Raw genomic sequence first — 23,413 nt, 5'->3', positions numbered from 1 at the left:
AAGGCCGCGAACGGTTCAGCCTGATCCACCAGATCCGCCACCACCGTGACGGCTGCGGCACCATCACCCGCAGCATCACCCGCATCGCCCTTCCCTGTAGCAGATTCGTCGCCGTCCACATCCGCCGTTGCCGCCACCAACGGGCCGACGGCGGGAGAGCCGATGACGGAGGTCTCCACGGCGGTCTTGCTTGCACCGTCCGCCGTCTTCTTCTCCTCTCCAGCTCCGCCATCCCCTCCAACCGCCTCCGGCCGCGCATCCCCTTCCACGACCGCCAGCATCTTCACTTCTTCCGCGGCAGCTCTACCAGGTTCCATCGCCGCCAGATCTACTCAACGGCGGACGATCCACTGCCTAACCTACGGGCGGAGTGACAGGGAGAGAGACGAGGGTTTTTTGGGGGAGAGATGGAGCTCGAAGAAGTGGGGAAGGGGGGGGGGGAAATGGAAGCGGACGAGCGGTTCCAGGACTTTTATATGCCCCGACGCCTCCGCTCCCTCGCCACGTCTTTCTACATGTCACCGACGCCTTCCCTTCCTTGCCACGTTACACGCCACGTCATCCCCGTATACGTACAGAATACAGTATAAGTGACTCCCGTATACCCTACGCCGAAGCGGTATCGGCTAATCCTGACCGTCCTTGTGTTTTTCAGCTGAACGTCGTTCGCAAGGGGGGACACCGGAGCACAGGCGGTGGGTGTTTAGACAGCGGGAGCGCTACTTGGGGCGGCTTCATCAACGTCCATGGCGACCACGACGTCCATCGCTGGCTTGGGTTTGGCCTTGGTGAAATATGGTTTTGGGGTTGGCGGGAGCAAGAGTGGCTTTTGTGCGACTGGCGGGATAACAATGTTGGACTCGGCTCCTCTGAGCCGAACCAAATATCTCCAGGCCGTGCACCCGGTCCACGCAAACTCCAGGAATTATCCTCCTCCGCTGTGCCTCCAGTTCGTCGTTCTCCTTCTTCCCTCCACTATCCACTCCCCTCGCCTTAAACCCATGTTGCTCCCCTCCTCCTCCTAACCCCCACCTCCAGGCCATATCCATGGCCACCTCCATCCCTCGCGCTCCGCCACCCAATCCTCACCACAACCACCTCCTCCACCGGCCACCGACCCTAACCCCCCTGCTCCGCCTACGCCTGCCGTTTCGCCGCCTTCGCCATCCCTCCGCGGCCGCGGTCACCTCCACGGCGACGGCCGCCGTGGCCCACGACGACATCTCCCAGCTCAACCACCGCCTACGCGCGCTCGTCCGCCGTCGCGATGCCGCTTTCGCTGCCTCGTCCCCCATTGACCCCGCCCAGGCGGAGGCCTACCTCCACATGATCCGCGAGCAGCAGCGCCTCGGCCTCCGCCAGCTCCGCCGGGATGCGGCTGATCCGAAAGAGGATAGAGACGGCGGAAGCGACGAGGAGGTCGAGGAAGAGGGCGGCAGAAGGAGGAAGGGCATGGCGGCCGGGAGCTCGTTGGGGCACCGGGTGGATCCGCGGGAGCTGGAGCCCGGGGAGTACGTCGTGCACAAGAAGGTTGGCGTCGGCAAGTTCGCCTGCATAAGCGGAGAGGACGGCGAGGACTATGTGTTCATTCAGTATGCTGACGGCATGGCCAAGCTCGCCGTCGACCAGGCCGCGCGCATGCTCTACAGATACAACCTGTATGCCTCCGCAGTTAACCTGCCCACCTCTATCCTCCCGTTTGATTCTTAGCTATATTATGTGTCGCTTCTAGTTACACTTAGGACTGACGTCATGGGAGCAACTTGCTTATTCGGGCGCTTCTTTAGCTGATACTTGTGTTTACATTTGATTACATCTTGTGCAGTAGGATGGTCTCTTCAGTTTGATGAAAATTAAAAATTCACGCTGACCATTTATCCAGTTTGATGTTTTGTGCAGTCCTCATGAGAAAAAGAAGCCACGGAATCTGAGCAAGCTGAATGATCCCTCTACGTGGGAGAAGAGGAGGCTGAAAGGGAAGCTTGCTGTTCAGAAGATGGTTGTCAACTTGATGGAATTATATTTACAAAGGATGAGGCAGAGGAGAACGCCGTACCGCAAGCCTGTGGCAATGGATCAGTTTGCTGCTGAATTTCCTTACGAGCCTACCCCAGACCAAAACCAGGTCTGCTCTCGACTAAAAGCTGTTCTTCTTCTTTTATTCTTCAATAATATTGTCAAAAAGAAAAGAAAAAGTTGCAATTTCTTTCATGTATAGGAATGAGAAACTATCTGATTGTGTAATGTTTGCTTTTTTAGTTTGATTGGTTTTTCAGTTTCAGCCCCCTAACTTGCTTTACAAAGTTGATTTTTCTTATTTTATTTCCTATATATGATACTTGTTGTGAGTTCCTTGTTTGGAAATGACAGGGTTTCCATTACACATGGAGTGTGGACAATATTTAGGATGTCAGATGTTGCATACAATCATAAGGTTGTAAAATGATGCTGGTTGACTTGTGTAGAAATCCATCTTTATATATGTAGGCATGCCATTTTTTATTATTTAGTCTCTGTTGTGGCAATTTCTCCTCTTCACGCCTTTTTTTCTTGTAACTTCTTAGAGTGCTTTGGTTTTCTCTTCTTATCTACTTATCCTGTTATTGATGAAATTTATCATAATCAATGAACATCATAGATATGTTTTTAAATAGTGTTTTTTTTTCTGTTGATAGGCTTTCGTGGATATTGAGAATGATCTGACTGAAAGGGAAACACCAATGGACAGATTGATCTGTGGAGATGTTGGATTTGGTAAAACGGAAGTTGCAATGCGTGCTATATTCATTGTTGTATCTGCAGGATATCAAGCTATGGTTCTTGCACCAACTGTAATACTAGCCAATCAACACTATGATGTAATGTCTGAGCGTTTCTCTAACTATCCTGATATAAAGGTTGCCATATTTAGTGGTGCTCAGGTACGCCATGGAGCCCCCTAATCTACTATTAATAATTTAATACTTAATAGCCACTCTTGGACCCACGAATACCATCTCTAGCCATCTAGACCCACATGTACTATTTGTAGTCATCTATACGCACAAGTACCGCTCCTAGCCGTCTAAACCTACTTCTATCAGTATCACTATTAGCCACTTGGACTCACATGTACCACTCACAGAAAGTCTGGACACACACGTACAACTCAGAGCGATCTAGACCAATTTGTGCCATTTCTAGTCATCTGGACCCACACATGATACGACCCATCTTGCTTTGTTTCAGTTTCTGAATAATTTCTTTATTTCTGGAAATTATTTTGCTGGTAAGTATCTGTAATTCATCATGACCCTAGAAGGTGTTCCAGCTAGTTTTGCCATTCTTAATATTCTAATTTGTTTTGGGCATAAAAGATCCACATATATGTGGATTTTGTTGTAGCAATAACAAAATATGCACATAAAATCTATTTTATGTTATGCCACTCCTTTTGTTTCCACCTTTTCATATTTCTGATTTTTCTTAAGGTAAGACTTATTTAATCACATATTGTCTCATCCTTTTCGTCTAACAACCATGGGGAACTCAAATCATGTTTAGTAATTTTTAACGAGTGTGTGCATTTGTTTGCTTAATGGATTGACTACCATTTGCAATTTTGCATGGCTTGCCATGTGTCCTCTCTGCAGAGCAAGGAAGAAAAGGATGGGCTAATAACACAGATTAAGAATGGACATTTGCAAATAATTGTTGGGACTCATGCTCTTCTTACAGAACGGATGGGCTATAACAATCTTGGTCTCTTAGTGGTGGATGAGGAACAGGTATTCGTTATGAATTGTAATGTTACTTATGTTGATAGCATATCCTTGTCCTGTCCTCATTTGATGTCATACAAGACTCTTAGCTGTTCTATTCTTGGTCTCTTAGCTGTTCTATTCTGGTGATGATGTGCATTCGGATGCACATGTTCACAAACTCTTTCTTTCTTCTTAACAGAAGTTTGGTGTCCAACAAAAGGAGAAGATTGCATCATACAAGGCTTCTATTGATGTTCTTACCCTCTCCGCAACTCCCATTCCACGAACTCTATATCTTGCTTTAACTGGTTTTCGCGATGCAAGGTAAAGTTTTGTTGCAGTGCTTACCATCTTTTGTCTTTTGTGTCAGGTGGGAGGGAGATATTGCTGTTTTTATTAAACAGAGATGGTTTATTACATGGCACAATGGTACCACTTTTTTTTAAAGATAATTCATAGAGAATAATGATTATGGTTAGTAATCAACAATAAATTTAGGTACTTGGAGACTATTTGCTGATAGTTCTACTGTTGCTTCCTTGTAACTACCTACTGCTATTCCTCATAGTGCTTTATGTGGGTAGAGTTACTGAAAGATAATATGCAGTCATGTTGTTGACCTTTTGTTTGAGTAGTAAAAGGAGGGATGTTTGCTAGCTCTGCTACCTGTGTTCAAAGTAATGGGTGTGATGGTGCGAAGGATCTTTAAACTACTACCTTCTCTGTTCCATTTTAGTTGTCGCAGATTTGGATGTATCATCCCAAATCAGCGACAACTAATATGGAACGGGGGGACTACCATCTATTGGTAAAAGGAGAGATGTTTGCTATCCCTGCTATTATCAACCGATTTTTGGAATAATATAGACTCCGTGCTACAGTCAATAGTTGAATGGACCAATAGAGATTGTAAATACAATTTGTGAACACAAATGTAATATTTGTGTAGCATATGCCTGATGATCTAGGTCATAATTTTGCTGTGAGTTTTTTACTTCTTTATATTCATCCTAGATTTAGTACGGAGTACTTTGGTTTTCAACTTCTGAACTTCAGTTTCTGGTTTTTGTAACCAAAGTGTATTCTTGCTTTCAGTTTGATGTCTACACCACCTCCAGAAAGAGTTGCTGTCAAGACCTATGTGTCAGCATTTAGTAGAGAAAGAGCTCTATCAGCTATCAAGTTGGAGTTGAAGCGTGGTGGCCAAGTTTTCTATGTTGTTCCCCGAATAAAAGGTCACAGCTTTGTAATCTTCAAAGTTCAGATGACATTTTGTGTAGTATAGTATTATACCTTTGTGATGCACAAACCTTAAAATATATGTTCAGTAGTGTTTGGTTAGTGTTTTGTAAATGGGGCATGTGTTCCCAGAATTCAGTTGATCACATGATTCTTTCACTACATTTTACAGTAGGCCAACCTAAATTTGCAACACCATAAGACTCTTTTCAGCATTTTACATAGTGGAAGTTTTCATTTCAGGTATGAAGGTATAACAACACATTAGCAATATGAATTTAAGATAGATAAATCATAGATACCAATTGATTGAAATGTGCATACTGCTCTAGTGCAATTTACCATATTGCATCTAGAGTGCAGAAATATCTCTACTACATGCTTCATTAGCATTAAACTGCTAAACGCAAATTATACCTACACATAGGTTGTTGCTACTGTATTTAAACATTTGCTTTGAATTTGTTTTCCATTTTCTGGCACGAATCATGCTTTAACTTAATACCTAGTTTGACAGCCTTATATAATATAGAGAACTCCCAATCTTATTATGTCAAGGATCATGCTTTCCTTGATCTGAATGTATGAGTGAATCTTTCAAAGTTTTTGCACATTCATAGATGGAAGGGCAATGCGACTTGTTGGCCATTGCTGAAAAGGCAGTATGATGACACCAAATTTTAGTGATGAAAAGGAAGAGCTTATCCTCGTTGATAATACTCACAAAATGATGGATCTGGAAGCAGCAAAACACGGCTGTCTTCGGCGGGGTGAAGCCTTGCATTGTCATATTCAAATACAATTGAACTCTTTCATATTCTTAACCAATAGTATGGAAGGGCTTATCCTCGTTGATAATAGCAACATTCCTAGCCAACTCTGGTTGCTATTATTCTCCCATGTTGCTGCTCCTGCCTTGATGCAGTAGGCCCACGCGCACACCAATATGGTTGCACCTTCTGTATATGTAATGAACTAATGATGCACCGGATCTATCTGATATGAGATGCATTCATGTGTACTTCTTGTTATAACAATGCACTCATGCCTTTTAAAATGTCTATGCACTAATCAAGTTTGCTTTGTTACTCAACAGCCATAGATGATGTATTGCAATTTCTCAAGGACTCTCTTCCAGATGTACCAATGGCTGTTGCACACGGAAAGGTTGGTTAACCGAGTTGATTAAGATTACAAGAGTTCTACTTTATTGTGGTGCAATATCCTTGTGTAGCTTGTTAGTAACCAAATTCACTTAGGAGGAGACTCTATTTGGGGCTCTGGGAGGGCCTTATTCTTTTACCTTTCATATAAATTTTGATCAACAATCTCTATGCATTTTGATTCAGTTTATGCAAGTTTAATCTTCTTCTTTATTCAAACCCCTATCTTAAAATTGCTAGTTATTCCAGGGAGTTAGCTTATCCTGGGACAGCACCTGCATTTGCTTTCAGAAATTTGATAGTCCCTCCGGCCCAAATAAATTGATGCAGTTCAGTGTAACCGAGGGAGTAATAGTTTATGTTCTTGTTGCATAGAGGAATGGTGCTGTCCGTTCATTGATCAATTTCTTGGTAAATATTTTCGCACAGAAAGTGTCAAAGAATATACAACTTGCTATGGAAAAGTTTTCTTGTGGAGATATAAAGATTCTTGTATGCACACATATCATTGAAAGTGGAATAGATATTCCAAATGCCAACACAATGATAGTTCAGTACGCAGAACTATTTGGTCTCGCCCAGCTATATCAGGTGGCTTTAATTCATTTATGTTTTTATTTGACTTTTGGCAAAAATATTGGTCACATCAAATCTTAGGTCCGAACAACAGGTTAACTGCTTTTATTTTCCTTCACAGTTGCGAGGAAGAGTAGGAAGATCAGGCAGAGAGGGTTATACATACCTCTTCTACACTGACAAGTCTTTGCTCTCCAGAATTGCTATGGTGAGCTTTGCAGCATTGCCCTATATTTTCTTATTTTTACCCAATATTTATGCTCATAGAGTTCAATGTACAGGATGCTGAAAGCATCTTCATGGTACTACTGATATTTAACTATCCCTGCTCTTACTAATCATCAATACAACAACAACAACAAAGCCTTTATTCCCAAACAAGTTGGGGTAGGCTAGAGGTGAAACCCATAAGATCTCGTAACCAACTCATGGTTCTGTCACATGGAAAGCAAGTTTCCATGCGGCTCTTTCCATGGCTAGTTCTTTGGTGATACTCCAATCCTTCAGAGCTCTCTTTACGGACTCCTCCCATGTCAAGTGTGGTCTACCCCGTCCTCTCTTGACATTATTAGCACGCTTTAGCCGTCCACTATGCACTGGAGCTTCTGGAGGCCTGCGCTGAATATGCCCAAACCATCTTAGACGATGTTGGACAAGCTTCTCTGCAATTGGTGCTACCCCAACTCTATCTCGTATATCATCATTCCAGACTTGGTCCTTCCTCGTGTGGCCACACATCCATCTCAACATGCGCATCTCCGCCACACCTAACTGTTGAACATGATGCCTTTTAGGCCTTAGTGCCATACAACATTGCGGGTCGAACCGCCGTCTTGTAGAACTTGCCTTTTAGCTTTTGTGGTACTCTCTTATCACAAAGAATGCCAGAAGCTTGGCGCCACTTCATCCATCCGGCTTTGATCCGGTGGTTCACATCTTCATCAATATCTCCATCCTTGTGCAGGATTGACCCCAAGTATCGAAAGGTGTCCTTCTGAGGCACCACCTGCCTATCTAGGCTAACCTCCTCCTCCTCATGCCTAGTAGTACTAAAACCGCACATCATCTACTCAGTTTTAGTTCTACTAAGTCTAAAACCTTTCGATTCCAAGGTTTGTCTCCATAGTTCTAACTTCCTATTAACCCCCGTTCGACTATCATCGATTAGGACCACATCATCTGCAAAGATAAAATGTTATAACCACTGTCTCTGGGATCTCCTTGATTTGTGCAGCTTTAGGACAATTCTGGCAGCTCGTACTGAACCTTGCTTTGGTTATTAGTTCATTGTCCATTGAACTTCCTTATAAGTGGGTTACCTTTTTTTAAGGTTGAAACAGTGGCTCAGTTTCATTGTAGAAAGTTAGAATGATAAGGATCAACCTATGATCCGTAGAGTTTTGCCCAATCTTTCACAGCGAGTCAACAAAATAGGAAGATGATAAATCTTTCAATCACGCGATAAACATAACCTGAAGAAAAGGAACGAATTCCAGCAAGTAACGTGATGATGATCAACACGCCTCAAACTTCAGCCTAATAATTTTTGATGCACACAAGAACCATCACGCAACTTTATTTAACTGGATACACGGCGGCACTGTCCCCGGAGGGATGATACACACGTCGACACAACTCAATGTCTAAACTCCAAATTCTGAACTCCCTAAACCCTAGCCGTTGGTTCATTCATACAGGAGACCCTAAAACTAGTCGGTTGGACAGGCCCAGACTGAAACATAAAATAAATTCTAGATGGCCACAACATGACATGGCTAAAAATAACATGGACACAAATAAAACGTGCAAACCGGCCCAAGTACCTACATGGTTCGGTCACCTCCATGGATCGTCTCTAGCTTGGTGGAGTCTTGAAGTTGGGCTTCACCTCCTCCTTCATAGGAACAATAGGAGGTGTAGGGATGCCCTCATCATAGAACCAAACGTCTGACATGATAGAACTCTATAAGCATGGGCAATCAGATATACTGGCATACAAAAGAGCCCAATCTCGTGGTTATAATAACGTAATTACCTTATTTATAAAAATAATTACTTATCGTGTACTATAATTACCTAAAAACAAACAACCCAGCGCAAATTTGGTTCGGGAGGAATAGAACAGACTATGTCGAACCAAGAGCATTTTCATTACTATGGAAAATGATGGATAGCAAAATCCACAATTGATCATGTTCTTCAAGTCGCACGTTGCTTTCTACCACATCGTTTTAAACGAAGTTTTACCATAACAAACATTCCTCTTTTCATTGCAAAGTGGTATAGAGAATTGATCCAATATGGATGGAATCGTGAATAGTTATTGGTTTAGTTTTGTGTATACTAATTCAAACTTGCTGTATATGGAGTAATATGGATAAAAGAAAGTAAGTTTTTATTGGGAAAGCCTCCGATCCTATTTATTTAAGCCCATATTATATCATATAAATGAAACATAGTTCGAAAAAGACGACTAAACGGGTTTGCTTAAGACTTATTTATTATTAATATTAACCACCAGACGGCTCGAGATCATCAATTTTGAAGTGAGAAGAGAAGGATCCACTCTTCCCCAATAAATAAACTATCAACCTTCAAAAAAGTTTAATTAATTTAATTACTATATTAGAATTAGATTAGCAATATATTTCTTTCCTTAAGAAAAAAAAGAACTATAGTAACTAACATAAAATACTCCAATGAAAAGATTGAAAGTTTTTGATAGTTAGAGAATTCTCGTACTTCCGTACTTCTTCGCCTTGAATACAAAAAAAGTAAGAAAAATATGATTAAGTGAATTTAAGTGATTTATAGTAGAGACATATCCTAAATGTGACTGATAGACCCAATTTTTTCATGAAAATAAAGATATTCAATTTGATTTGACTGGACCTAAGACTTTATTATGTTTTCTGAGAAAGAAAGTGAATGCTTAGAAATGCCTCTAATCTAAGAGTTCATAAGATACCATTATTCTCTTTAATAAATTAATAAACTTTTGTCTTTTGCGGAGCACTATCAGAAATTTTTTGGGACGGAAGGATTCGAACCTCCGAGTAACGGGACCAAAACCCGCTGCCTTACCACTTGGCCACGCCCCATTTCGTTTTATGCGACACTAATAAACAATATTATGTTTATTTGTTATTCGTCAATCCCATTTCAAATATATAGAAAATGAGGAATATTCTCTTGCTACTATTCTAGACATCCAGATAATATAGAATCAAAAAAATGCATTGATCATTACATGGAATTCTATTAAGATATTATATGAAAGTCGAATTTATTCCACTCACATTCGAGAGTGCGAATACAAGGAGGTATTTTGTGTTTGGGAAAGTACGGAGAAAAAAGATTTTGAATCTGCCTTCTCCTTTTTCCCTTAGAAAAATAACTCAATCAAAATCCAATTATTTACTCTACAAGAATGAAATGCTTGTTATGCCTAATATACTTAGTTTAACCTGTATCTTTTTTAATTCTGTTCTTTATCCGACTAGTTTTTTCTTTGCCAAATTGCCGGAAGCTTATGCTATTTTCAACCCCACCGTGGATGTTATGCCTGTCATACCTCTATTCTTTTTTCTATTAGCCTTTGTTTGGCAAGCTGCTGTAAGTTTTCGATGAAATGTTTAGTACTCTATCCTATCTACCAAATTGAATGGTGTTTTCATTCCAAAAAATGAAAAAATGGGTAAAAGGCGAGAACTTTTATATTTTTATATTATGAACCTTCAACTCTAAAATGCAAATTCTTCTACATTGAATGGATAGCTGCATCAATAAATTTTGATCAGCCTTTCTACCCTTCTGCACCTACGTTGAGCAGGTTTAGGTACCTACACAATACCTAACAATATTTTTTATATTGATAAGAGTGCTTATTATAAATGAATTCTTCCAATTTTTTTTCAAGAATTCATTTTTGCATTTTGAACTATAAAAATAAAAAATAAACAAAATTCATCGTAGTGGATCCATGTGGTAAGGAAAAACTGGTAATCTATTCCTTAAAAAAAATCTTGGAGATTATGTAATGCTTACTCTCAAACTTTTTGTTTATACAGTAGTAATATTTTTTGTTTCCTTATTTATCTTTGGATTCTTATCTAATGATCCAGGACGGAATCCTGTGCGCGGGGAGTAAAAATTCCATTTTTTTTATTTTTTCTTACAAATTGGATTTGGTTCGTACATTTATCTATGAGCAAATCCGGGGGTCAGAATTCCTTCCAATTTGAAAGTCCAAAATGATCCGAGGGAGCGGAAAGAGAGGGATTCGAACCCTCGGTACAAAAAAATTGTACAACGGATTAGCAATCCGCCGCATCATCTGTAACTCATAATTATGAACACTAGATTTTTCCATATGTAAAGATGCTTCATCATCTCCTTGATGCCTGCATCTCCCTAGTTCAATAACATGCATTGACGCTTTCATTTATTTTTTGTTGAATATCATATTGTATTAGAAGAACGCTGGGAACGGGCTAAACTTACAACTCACTGATATAACCGTGATGAAAATCTAGGGCCACAATGTAAAATTCAACTCTGAAAGACAACAACAACATCAAAGACCCAACAAAAATAAAAGGAAAGCAGAACAAGAAGGAGAAGGAAAAAAGAGAGTAAACTAAGATTCCGGTACATGGATCACTGATCTCCATGCAGTCCTATCAAGAGCCAAGACTTTAGGTACATAAGCAAAGCTGGCTTGTCCAAAATATTAAAAAAAGAAAAGAGAAGGATGAAAAGAGATCGAGCTCCATGGTGCAGAAGTTCTTGGGTGTGACTGTGGCCGTCCAGCTATAATTCAACCTGAACTGCACAATCTGGGAATCTGGGGTTTTGGGTGAAGAAAACTCTTTACAGGTCCATTATGCTTCTTGAAAGAGAGGTCCGACATGAATTATTAAGTTTCCAAAACCTTCCTTTTGGAAGGTAGCACTGCAGCTGACCATATTACCTGGACCTTGAATGACAGTTTCTTATTTTGGACGGCCACTGGGTTCTACCTTCCATTTACCCAAAATATAGCTAGCACCTCCCAAAACTATGTGCTTTTCCCTGCAATCTAGTTGATCTTTTCATATCTTCGTTTGTAACTTAATGTTTCCATCTGCAGGATAGACTTGGAGCTATTGAAGAGCATTCAGATCTGGGTCAAGGTTTCCATGTTGCAGAGAAGGATATGGGTATTAGGGGATTCGGAAGCATGTTTGGTGAGCAGCAATCTGGAGATGTTGCAAACGTTGGCATCGATCTGTTCTTTGATATGCTTTTTGATAGCCTGTCAAAGGTATTGTCAACTTAACTCACAGACACATTCGCTAATATGTCTCCTGTTAAAATGTACTTCTTAGGTGTGCAACAGAGCCTGTTTGCCTGCCATGGCATCTTATATCCATTGATCATGTTAATGCTTATCTTATATCATTCTAGGCCTTGAGCATTTAGAATTTTTTTATAGGAAACACCTGCAGTATGAATACTTTATTATTGCAATGTGCCGGTGTAAAGGAAACACACAATTTATAAGCTTCGCCATGAAAGGCAGAAACACCGACCAGACTTGCAACTGCAAGTTCTGAAGGGTGTACCCGCTACTTTGATTAAGATCTATATTGCTTTTCACTATGGAAAAAGGTTAGCTTATTTTTAGTATGGAGAGAATCCACTTTATTCCCTTGAACTATTTGATTCTTTGTCTTCTTAGTGTAGCTGTCATTTGTCACATGTTTATGTATTCCCCTCCTGACTCCTGTATTGCATTATGCGCACATATGCCCCATTCTTTTGCCATCAGAGAGTGCCTCATTCATGGAGTCTGGCAGTCTGCCATTTTAGTCTTGTGGTTACTCACTGGAGGATATTAGTAATGCATTTTCTCTTCGCCCTTCTGCTTGTAATGTATTTTATTATGATTTTCTATTTTTTAAATGTTGAATTCGTTGTTATGAGCCAAATGTCCTTCTGAAAATATACCTGATGGCAGACTTCTTGATATCATTATTCTAGTTTTGACAGTTTTTCTTTCTATTTTTAGGTTGATCAATTTTGTCTTAACCCTGTTCCTTACAAAGATGTTCAGGTGAGCCTAAAAATTCTTATCTTTTGGGTCAAATAGATTTACACAATCATGAACAATTTCATTTAGTTATTCTTTCCCTTCTCACTTATTTGCTAACATTGTTTCTATGTTGCTCTATTCTTTCAACAGCTGGATATAAATATTTCGCCACATCTCTCCTCTGAATACATAAGTTATCTTGAAAATCCTGTTGAATTGCTGAATGAAGCAGCGAAAGCTGCAGAAAAGGACATATTGACCTTAATGCAATTTACAGAAGATCTTCGTCGACGATATGGGAAGGAGCCCCGTGATATGGAGGTCTGCTATTATATTGTTTTTTTTAAACTTCCAGCATGAGTCTTCTAATGCCTTAAATAGTTGCTTATATTTCTTGCCAGTACGAAGTGTTTACAATGATACATTTTGTCGTCTAATGCTCTTTTCATGCAGTTGCTATTAAAAAAGCTCTATGTCAGGCGGATGGCAGCAGATCTTGGTATCAGTCGGATATATCCATCTGGGAAAATGATTATCATGAAAACAAACATGAATAAGAAAGTTTTTAGGCTTATGGCAGAAGCAATGGCTTCTGAGACACATCGGAATTCCCTATCATTCACTGGAAAGGAAATTAAGGTAAAATTAATATATCTCCATGTCGTTTCCTTGAGTATGTTAGAAAATCCCCAGAAAGATATGCTAGGGAAAATGATGTGTACTTGACTTGTATTTGAGCAATCCCTCCCAAAAGAGTTATTGTGGAAACTAGTTACAGTGGTGCTTTTATTAGCACAACTGTCATTTGCTCTTGCGTAATGGACTAGAATTAAGAATGATCTAATGGTTTATATCCAATAATCCATTGAATGAACTAGATGAGCTCATCTAGCGATTGCTAGAGTGGGCTTCATAAGTCATCTTATTTCTCTGCCCAAAAGACACATTTATTGGCACTGATGAATGTTATCCCTCTGTTAACCAAGAGGAGTCGACTAATTTTTCTAAACGAAAGATATAAAAACAAGAATGACCCACTCCAAGGCTGTAAGCGAGATATAAGTTCATTTGCGAACAAGGTTCGTAAATTATAATTGAACATTTGAAATTGCTGTATTGTACTACTTCCGTTTCAAAATAAGTGTCGCAATTCTGTTCATATACAACCAAAATAAGTGTCGTAACTTTGTCTAGATACAACGCTTATTTTGGTATGGAGAGAATACTTGTGAGTTTGACCATTGTAGAAAGGAAAACACTGGTGTTCGGGCGCATGATCGCGCCCTCGCATCCGTAGCTCACGACGATGTATGTAAGTATGGGTGGGCCACCACCTCAACCTTATCCCCAACCTGACTCTCCCTAATCCTCCGTCCCCTTCCTCGAGCAACTCCTCACCAACAACTCCTCGGCGAGCTGCCTTGCTCCTCCCCAGTGTGCCGCCTGTTCTCCCACATTCCACCGCACCGCCTCTGCTTCTTCCCCTAGGAGCGCCACCCATCCTCCACCTCCACGATGCCAGGTCTGAGGAGGAGATCAAGGATTCAAGGTCGACGCCACCATGTTGGACGGCGACGCGGAGCCAGGACCTGACGCTTCCATCTTCCACCGGGTCGAGCTTCGCTGGCCGCTGGATCCATGGCTGCTGGAGGGGTCGGGCCACACAGCTTCTGATGCTGGGGTGGCTGAGGAGTTGCCACTCGATACTGCAACCGGCGTTACTGGAGCTGCAAGGGACGGCAGCCAATGCTGTGAGTGGCGGTGGCGTCTGCTACAAGGGGTGGCGTCTTCTGCTACATGTGGCATCGGCCAGGAGGCAGATCCAGATTCATGGGAACGAGAACCTTTTCCGAGAAGAGTCAAGCGAGGGATAGGATAGATGAATAGGTTTAAGCCTTCTACAAAAACATTATGGGATTGAAATTTGTATGCTACAATAGGCGGCGGCGTCTCCTACAAGGGCCGGCGGCGACTGCTACAAGGATCGTCGTCGGCTGCTACAAGCGGAGGCGATGGCGGTTGCTACAAACTGGGCACCTTCATGCTACAAGGAGGCCAGCGAGGGGCAGCGGCGGTTGCTACAAACCGAGCGCTGTCATGCTACAAGGAGGCCGGCGAGGCTGGCGACCGTTGCTGCGAGCGGCGGGAGCGATTGCTACAAACCGGGCGCCGTCGTGCTACAAAAAGGCTGGCGGCGGTGCTACAAACCGGGCACTGTTGTGCTACAAGGAGGCTGGCGGCGGTGCTACTACAGGCCGGCGGCAATGCTACAAGCCGGGTGCTGCATGCAAGGGGCTGTGCTGCTGCGGGTGGCAGTGTGGGCAGGAGTGCTGTAAGCCGGACGAGCAATCGTGCGTTAGGGTCGGGGAGAGGAGGAGAAATTTCTTCGATGATGTGGTTCTTTTTTCCGCGCCAGAGCGTTGACCTGGGATCTGACGGCTATTTTCAGTCGCATCGGATGGCTGGCGACCTGGGGGGTCGTGGACTTGATCCCCGGGGGGACGCTCAGCACGACCCTTGTAAAAAGCCTTCAATTTTTTAAAAAAGCACACCCTAATGATGTTACGTGCAAGATCTCTTCGGTAATTGTGATGGGTTTCAGGATGAGTGTGTGCAAACCTGACCCTTGGGCAGTTCCAGAGTGGCAGACCAGCAGCTAGGGCGGCTGCTTTGTGTTGGAGTCTAATCACCTTTAGGCCCCGCTTGGAATGAGTGTGAAATTAATGTGTCCACCGGTATTTAGCTCAACTTTGACTAAATACCTGTAGCCACACTAGTTTTACATCCATTTTAAACAGCCCCTTAGGTTTAATAACTTGATGATTAGCTAGCTTCCCTTTGTACAAAGTTGAGCCATTATGCTCATTTGGCGGTTTGGTCCACTGATAATAGCTCATTATATTGGAAAGAAAATTCTGTTGCTGACTGACCTCATGGATTTTTTTATCATAAAAGTAGCAACAACAAAAAATTCATTTCTAATAAAGTCGGAGGACTTGAGTGTCTATCCTTTTTTAAAAAACTTCTACCAGTTTGAGCAATTCATTTCTTATTTTGCCTTATTAACAAGTTTGCTCTTTCCTAGGCTGAACTTCTGGTCAATCTGCCAGACACACTACTTCTGAACTGGCTTTTCCATTGCTTAGCAGATTGCTATTCAGTAATGCCAGCCCTTGTGAAGTACTAGATTGTTCCATTAAACTGGAGGTGTTGACAACTGCTAAAATCTCAAACAGACTATTCATGCTCTGCAAAATGATAAAGCAGACTTCAATCAATCAGCAATGGATGCTCCCTTGTGGTGGCATTTCAGGCAAATGCGTGGCAGTGATATACAGCATTCTTTAAGAAAACCCATAGAAGTGTAGTGTGACAGATTATACCGACACAAAAAATGGTACTATCAACCCCTCCTGATTTGCCCCTTCCCAAAGTTCTTTAACAACTATTCCACGTATGCCATTCCATATCTGACTTAGGAATTTTGCAGGATGCTCATAGGAAAGGCGTGAACTGCATTTCCGCATTTACTGACAGTTTCATTTGGCTAGCAATGGCTGATGGGACGCACAACTGCTAGCCTGAAATGCTGTTCGTCGTGGGTGTTACAAAACTCAGGTTCAGATGCTCCCATGCAGAGAAGATCTCCAAGATTCTTCTCGGGACCTTGTGACTGAGGAACTCGGTGTTGCTTGACTAACTGGTACACAGTGTTATTCACTTACCCATTTGCCATAAACCATTTACGGAGGAACTCACAGAAGCGCCAGTTGGCCAGTTATTGTACATGCCTGTCCAAGCTGGCAGGCAGCAGAGTGGGATAGTAGTTTCGTTAAACGAAGTTGTAAAAACACTTCAGCTGAGAACTGCGCTTCTGATTCAGTTTGTTGCAAGTTAGCATTAATGGACTGGAGATGTATATAAGATGATCAAAGGCACAGGTATATCTGCCCTGTATGCCTCACATCTTGCAAAAGTGGCTCCAGTGCATGGGGATTTGAAATGTGTATCTGTATTACTGTTTGAAGGGTTTCGACTCGGTCTGGTGTGCTAGAATAAAATAGTTCGTAGAGCGCGACACTGGGAATTAGGGTCAATGACATTGGCCATAATTTTCAAACTAGAAAGGGATTTAGGCAGGGTGATCCTTTGTCACCATTTTTAAAAAAATATTGTAGCTAATACGTTGGCTATTCTTATCTCCCGCGACAAGTTGGAAGCAGTCTGATTCCTCATTTGGTGGATGGGGGTGTGTTCATACTTCAATATGCAGATGATACGATATTGTTTATGGAACATGTTTTGGCTAAGGCTGTAAATATGAAGTTGATTTTGTGTATCTTCGAATAATTGTCTGGGGATCAATTTTCATAAGAGCGAGATATTGAGATATTTTGTTTTGGTGAAGCAAAGGAGATGCAACATCAATATAAACATATTTTTTGGATGTGAATCTGGAGCTGGTGAAGCAAAGGAGATCGAACATCAATATAAACATATTTTTGGATGTGAATTTGGAGTTTTGATTCATCACAGGACACTTTGGAATGCGGAGTGGAATCCTGTTGAAAATCGTTTCATTTCGAAACTTGGATGTTGGCGTAGTAATGTTATCGTATGAGGATAGACTTGTACTTATAAATTCTGTTTTGGAGATTCTGAAGGGGTTAGAAAAATGCTAGATCATTATCGTTCCAAGTTTTTTTTGGCAATCCGATGAGAATAAGGGGAAGTATAGGTTATCTAAATGGAATATTGTTTGTAGACCTAAAAATCTGGGAGGCCTTGGAATTGAAGTGCCTGAGTTAAAAAAAATAGGTGTTTACTCAGCAAATGGCTGTTTAAACTCTGAACTGATGATGGGATGTGGCAGCAACTACTGCATAACAAATACCTCAATAATAAAACTCTAGCGCAGGTCGAGGCTAAGCCGACCGATTCGCCCTTCTGGAAAGGTATAATGCGAGTGAAGCAAGATTTTTCAGTAAGGGTACTTTAAAGTTGGAAATGGTGCTGCGGTGAGGTTTTGGAAAGATATTTGGTTGGAGGAGTTGCTTCTAGCACAACAATACCCATCCTTATATAATATTGTGCAGCATAGAAATGTTTTAGTTTCTACTGTTCTTGCAAATATGCCTCTTAACATAGCTCTTAGGCGGGGACTAAATGATCATAAATATCTAGAATGGCTGCATCTTTGCTAGCGGCTTATTTCAGTTGAATTGACTGATGAGTCTGATAGGTTTATTTGGAAACTTACAGACTCCGGTTTGTTTACGGTGAAGTTTATGTATCTTGACCTTATGAATGGACATACTAGATATCTTCGTAAATACCTTTGAAAATTGAAGATCCCCTTGAAAATAAAAATCTTCACGTTGTTTCTTAGCAATAAGGTGCTTTTAATTAAAGATGACTTAGCTAAACGGGAAGTGGAATGGGTGTCAAAAATGTTGTTTTTATGATTCTACTGAAACCGTTTATTTATTTATCAACTGGACTTTTGCTAAAATCATTTGTTGTATTGTCTATTTTGCTTATCATATTCCACCACCAACTAATATTACTAATATGTTTGGTAATTGGTTATATGGCGTGACAAAGAGGGGCAAAGATAAGATTGGGGCTCTTTGTTGGTCTATTTGAATAACTAGGAATGATATGGTTTTAACAAACAAACTCGAACAAAAAATTGTAGGTTATCCGGCATACTTCCCGGTGGATCCAGTTTTGGACTTTCCTTCTCCCGGAGGATCTGCAGGAGGATATGGTTTCGGGATGCAACCGGATGCTGGCGGTTGCTCATGACTTCTTTTTCCAGTGGTTGGCGGCACATTAATAGATTAGCTAATGGGTAACTTCTTCATGTGCCTCATTTTCTTATGGTTGATACATGTTTCGACCATGATCAATGTATTAACATAATTCTTTTGTACCGATACTTTATAATAAATGAAGGGCCGTATGCATCGCTTGATGAGTCCGGGGATAGGCTCCATATCTAAAAAAAATATTACTATTTGATGTGTCTCCAAAATGGGTTTTGACTAATTAAAGCTGATCCAGTGTAAAAGCATCGCTGACATGACTTGAGACATGGATATTTGTGTTCCCCTTCCCCTTCGTTTGTCACAACCATCCCCGGTTTTCCTACTTCTGTTTGCGGATGCCTTTGGCTGGTGGGTAGGATAGATTTTTGTTGAAGTTTTAGTGTGTAGCCAAAATTTTCCATCTGTCTTGAACCAGACCTCGAGAATTCGTTCATCCCTTCACTTCGAGGATTGGCTAGAGTACTTGACCACATGCAATGAGTAGGCATGTTGCCAGGATGCTCCATTAACAATTACTGAATCTGAGAAAGAAAAAACAACTGAATTTGTAGGGAATTTAAATATATGTGTTCCATCATCAAAGAAAGGAAAAAATGACTAATTTTGAAAAGGATGAAGATGGCGAAGGTGCAGGCCCACGATAAGGATTCCCAAGCTTACTTCGATTTGGTTGATAAATTTGAGTATGCTTAGGGCAGATACTTTGCATTTCCATGGGTACATCACTACTAGAACATTAGCCATTCCTATTAGGTGTTATACACCTCGACCTTTGGTCTTAGTCGCATCATGTGCATCATCCCAACACATTACACAAAGGTGAATCTTCTCCTTTATGCGTGCGAACAATTTCCTATGTGGAATGATATGTTACTTTTATCCACCGTCATATGTCTATGATATGGACACATCAACGGTACAGAGGGAAGGGAGGATGCCTCGGATGCTCGAGGAATCAACGCCGATGTCACGGAGGAGTGGAAGAGAAGAAGGAAGAAGTTGTGTCCTAGGTCGCCAAGAAGAAGGACCAGGAAGCCCCACTGCCAGGCAGGATTATCCGGCCCCTGCGAGGCTGGAAAGCTGGATAATCACCACCCTATGCGACCAAGACTTGGCATAACCCATGTAATTTAAAGATAACCCTTTGTATGCTTAACATATCCCTCCTTAGTTGGTACGTATATATATAGGCCCCTACCCCACCTAGAAACCTTAGATTTATGATATGAAGAATTAAGCTCATGCCCCCACCATCCCTAGTGGATTGCGGAAATAATTTACCCCCCCCCCCCCCCGCCCCGCTAGCTCGTGTGTGTGGGCTACATAAGCCCCCTAGTTTGTCAACCACTCTTTTAGCCCCCTAGTTTGATGTTGGTGTATAACTAACGAATGGGCACATGAATAGACAAGAATTTACATATATATAATGTTAATATCTTTAGGTTTCAAACAAAAATTGTTATAATTTCTCTGCAATACAAAACGTTCACACAAACTCACAAAATGAAAGCTAATATAATAGTTTCACAACCATACAAACTCGCAAACTGATAGCATAGATAATAATAATTAACCCCAACAATAATTAAGTTCCCCAACAATAACTAAGTTCCCCAAGAATAACTGATCGCAATCACAACAATAATTAACTTCCTCCTTGAGAGATCAAATTTTGAGCTATTTTTTGGTGTATTTTTCAGAATTTTTTTTGTGATGAAATCAGAGGGTTTGGGGGTTAAATTTGTGGCAACCTAGTGCTCTGGTACCATATGATGAAGGCTAAGCCTCGATGTGTGGCCCGATCTCACGAATTGACCAAGGAAAAGAGGGTGACAAGGATGAACACAAAGAACAATGTAGAACGACGAAGAACACGATGAACACACACAACACAAAACCCGATACAATCTGGTTTGCTCTCAATGGCCCAAACCACGGTTCAGCTAGAATCCCTCAAGAAGAGACACAAGTTAGAATCCCCGAGGAAGGGATCAATATGCAATCGATGGAATCACTCGTGTAAGAGATCGAAGTATAATTACACAAGTGAAAGATCAATCACATAGAGAGGCCTTGATACAACTCATAGATTTGTGTCTAAGATATGAGGGGGCTTCCCTAATCCACTAGGGATGGAGGCACACGCCAAGTTCATCTCAATTGCACTCTATCCATGAAGGGGGAGGTGGGATCCTATTTATAGTCCTAGCAACTTGGGGGTACTTTAGGGAAAAGCAAGATACATCACGGCTATACACGAGGCAACGAACGATGCAGATTTGATGAGGACATCCCATCCGTTGATACAACCGTTGTACCTACAGCCACACAAATACAATGACTAATCACTCGAGCTCGTGCCAAACAACTTAACTATCAGGTACTTTCGTTTCTTGGAACTATTCCTCACATACATGAGAATATGATGTTGCCTAAATCAGATGTGTTTGTTACTCTTAGGAATGATGGACCTAGCATGGATGAGAAGGACAAGCATTGGAGCATGATCATACATGGAGAAGATGGCAGCAAACATGTGAGGATTGAAGAGGATGCCACAAGTGGAGATTTCGGAACTTTGAAGCCACCATAATGATGATTGAAGACTTGGACGAAATACACAAGATTATACTTCATAATTTCGTCCATAGCATAATATGGTGCTGCATCACCTTTAGTTTTGGGCCAGGCCTGGAACTTGAGACACTGGAAAAGTCTAGAAACGCCTCCGAATTTTTTGTGTGGCTACACTGTTTTTCAACTTTGGGGATCACTTTTCTCCACTGGCCGTTATAGCGACATTTTTTTTGTGCCTGCGCGCTTTTCGGAGCACTTTTCAGAAATTTTGACAATTTTTTTAAGAGGCTATACTGTTTTTAGACCTCGGGAATCATTTTGAGACACTCGCCATGATAGTGATTTTTCGCTTTTTGGTCGCCACCTCACCGCCACCTCATCACTGCTAGTTGCTTGTGTGCCGCGCCGTGACATCGTCAGTGTTCTAGGCTCGCGTTTCTAGTACAGTCTAGCCTAGAACCAACAAGGTACCGTTGTTGAGCATACTTTCAATACTGCATCGCTGTTTTGACAATTGCTATTTTTGCTACCATATATAAGCCTTCCTACAGCTCCACATATTGTCTCCACGTGCTTTGTATCGGCACCTGGTACTCGCTTTGGCAATCTTTGGGGCAACACTGATACTTGTTGGTTGCCATATCGCCTTCCTCCTGTTTGGTAAGAACTTGTAAGAGCTTTGTATTTTGCTTGATGAATTGCGCTTGAACCATCATATCCCGTAATTTGTAGGTATATATATTTGTGCTTTTTGAGTACTAATCATGACAGGAACCACGACGGACGCTATTGACCCATCTAAGATGACGAGCGCGGAGTTACATGCTCACTTCAGCCACCTTCTAGGCGGGCATGTGATCTCTACGCACACTTCTATTTTTGTAGACAGTGTTGGGCCTCCAAGTGCATAGGTTTGTAGAACATCAACAAGTTTCACTTAAGTGAATCACCCAAGGTTTATCAAACTCAGGGAGGTAGAGGTCAAAGATATCCCTCTCAAGCAACCCTGCAATTACGATACAAGAAGTCTCTTGTGTCCCCAACACACCCAATACACTTGTTAGGTGTATAGGTGCACTAGTTCGGTGAAGAGATAGTGAAATAAACGCAATATGGATGATTATGAGTGGTAATTGCAATCTGAAATAAAAAACTGGCAGCAAGCAAACATGTAGCAGAACTGGTTGTAAACGGTGTTTCAATGCTTGGAAACAAGGCCTAGGGATCAAACTTTCACTAGTGGACACTCTCAACAATGATATCATAATTGAATATATAAATATCATCTCTTCACTATGCTACTCTGAACTACTCTCCGGTTGGATAACGAACACCAATTCACTGCGTAGGGCTACAAAAGCACTCCTTAAATTTGCTTTTCCAAATCTAGGGATGCCCCGCGCTATCACTTTGAGCATCTAAAGATAGTACTAACAAAGCACCATAATTTATAAGTATTTATGTAAAGTTTAGCCTAAGAGATACACTTGGTGTGCACACTGTCACCTTCACACCATGGGACAAGGTGTCTCCGGAGATCACATAATAAAACCACTTGAGTAGCATAATAGATGAAAAATAACATCTACTTATTCAACTAGATTACAAAGCTCATGATCACATAAAGATCATACCATGGGAGAGAGAGATAGACCACATAGCTACCGGTAAAGCCCTCAGCCTCGCGGGAGAACTACTCCCTCCTTATCACGGGAGTCAGCAACAGCGATGAACATGGTGGTGGAGTCGATGGAGATGGCTCCGGGGCAATTCCCCGTCCCGGCAGGGTGCCGGAACAGAGACTTCTGTCCCCCGAAACTTGTCTTCGATGGCAGCGGTGCTACAGAACTTTTCGTGGATGGAGGCTAGTTGATTTAGGGTTTTCGCATCGGGAGGCAATTTATAGGCGGAAGGGCGAGGTCGGTGGGCGCCCTGGGGGCCAACACCACCCCTAGGCGCGGCCAGGGGTTGGCCCGTTCCTAGGAATGGTGTGGCCGCCTCCTGGCCCTCCTCGTCTCTGCTTTGGACTCCGTCTTCGTGTCGGAAAAAATAGGAGGTTTGGATTTTGTTTCTTCCAGTTCCGATAATATTTCCTGTATAACTTTTCTGAAATCTAAAAACAGCAGAAAACAAGAACTGGCACTGTGCCATCTTGTTAATAGGTTAGTTCAAGAAAATGCATAAAAATGCCACGAAGTGTCAACAAAA

At 41.8% G+C, this 23,413-nt stretch overlaps 1 protein-coding gene and 1 non-coding gene across 4 annotated transcripts; one reads left to right on the top strand and one right to left on the bottom strand.

Annotated features, from left to right (window-relative positions):
* Positions 1-924: 924 nt before the first annotated feature.
* LOC127295032 (ATP-dependent DNA helicase At3g02060, chloroplastic) lies at positions 925-18,780 on the top strand. Of its 3 annotated transcripts, XM_051324933.1 has the most exons (15): positions 929-1,658; positions 1,900-2,125; positions 2,676-2,921; positions 3,633-3,767; positions 3,943-4,067; positions 4,839-4,978; positions 6,079-6,149; positions 6,575-6,736; positions 6,843-6,929; positions 11,853-12,026; positions 12,774-12,818; positions 12,948-13,118; positions 13,251-13,436; positions 15,883-16,194; positions 16,288-17,136. In XM_051324933.1, the coding sequence occupies exons 1-14, from the start codon at positions 1,048-1,050 to the stop codon at positions 15,982-15,984; spliced, it is 2,481 nt and encodes an 826-aa protein (XP_051180893.1). In that variant the 5' UTR covers positions 929-1,047; the 3' UTR covers positions 15,985-16,194; positions 16,288-17,136. The 3 variants fall into 3 exon arrangements, with proteins under 3 accessions (XP_051180894.1, XP_051180892.1, XP_051180893.1); XM_051324932.2 differs by lacking the exons at positions 15,883-16,194; positions 16,288-17,136 and adding an exon at positions 18,496-18,780 and having other exon boundaries at positions 926-1,658; XM_051324934.2 differs by lacking the exons at positions 6,575-6,736; positions 15,883-16,194; positions 16,288-17,136 and adding an exon at positions 18,496-18,780 and having other exon boundaries at positions 925-1,658.
* On the bottom strand, positions 9,751-9,822 carry TRNAQ-UUG (transfer RNA glutamine (anticodon UUG)). The gene has a single exon. It is a non-coding gene; the product is annotated as a tRNA-Gln (tRNA).
* Positions 18,781-23,413: the final 4,633 nt, after the last annotated feature.

This window comes from Lolium perenne, chromosome 4, assembly GCF_019359855.2.
Source record: "Lolium perenne isolate Kyuss_39 chromosome 4, Kyuss_2.0, whole genome shotgun sequence".
Classification (NCBI taxonomy): domain Eukaryota; kingdom Viridiplantae; phylum Streptophyta; class Magnoliopsida; order Poales; family Poaceae; genus Lolium; species Lolium perenne.
The sequence above is the reverse complement of the archived record's forward strand: the minus strand, read 5'-3'. Positions and strand labels throughout refer to the sequence as shown.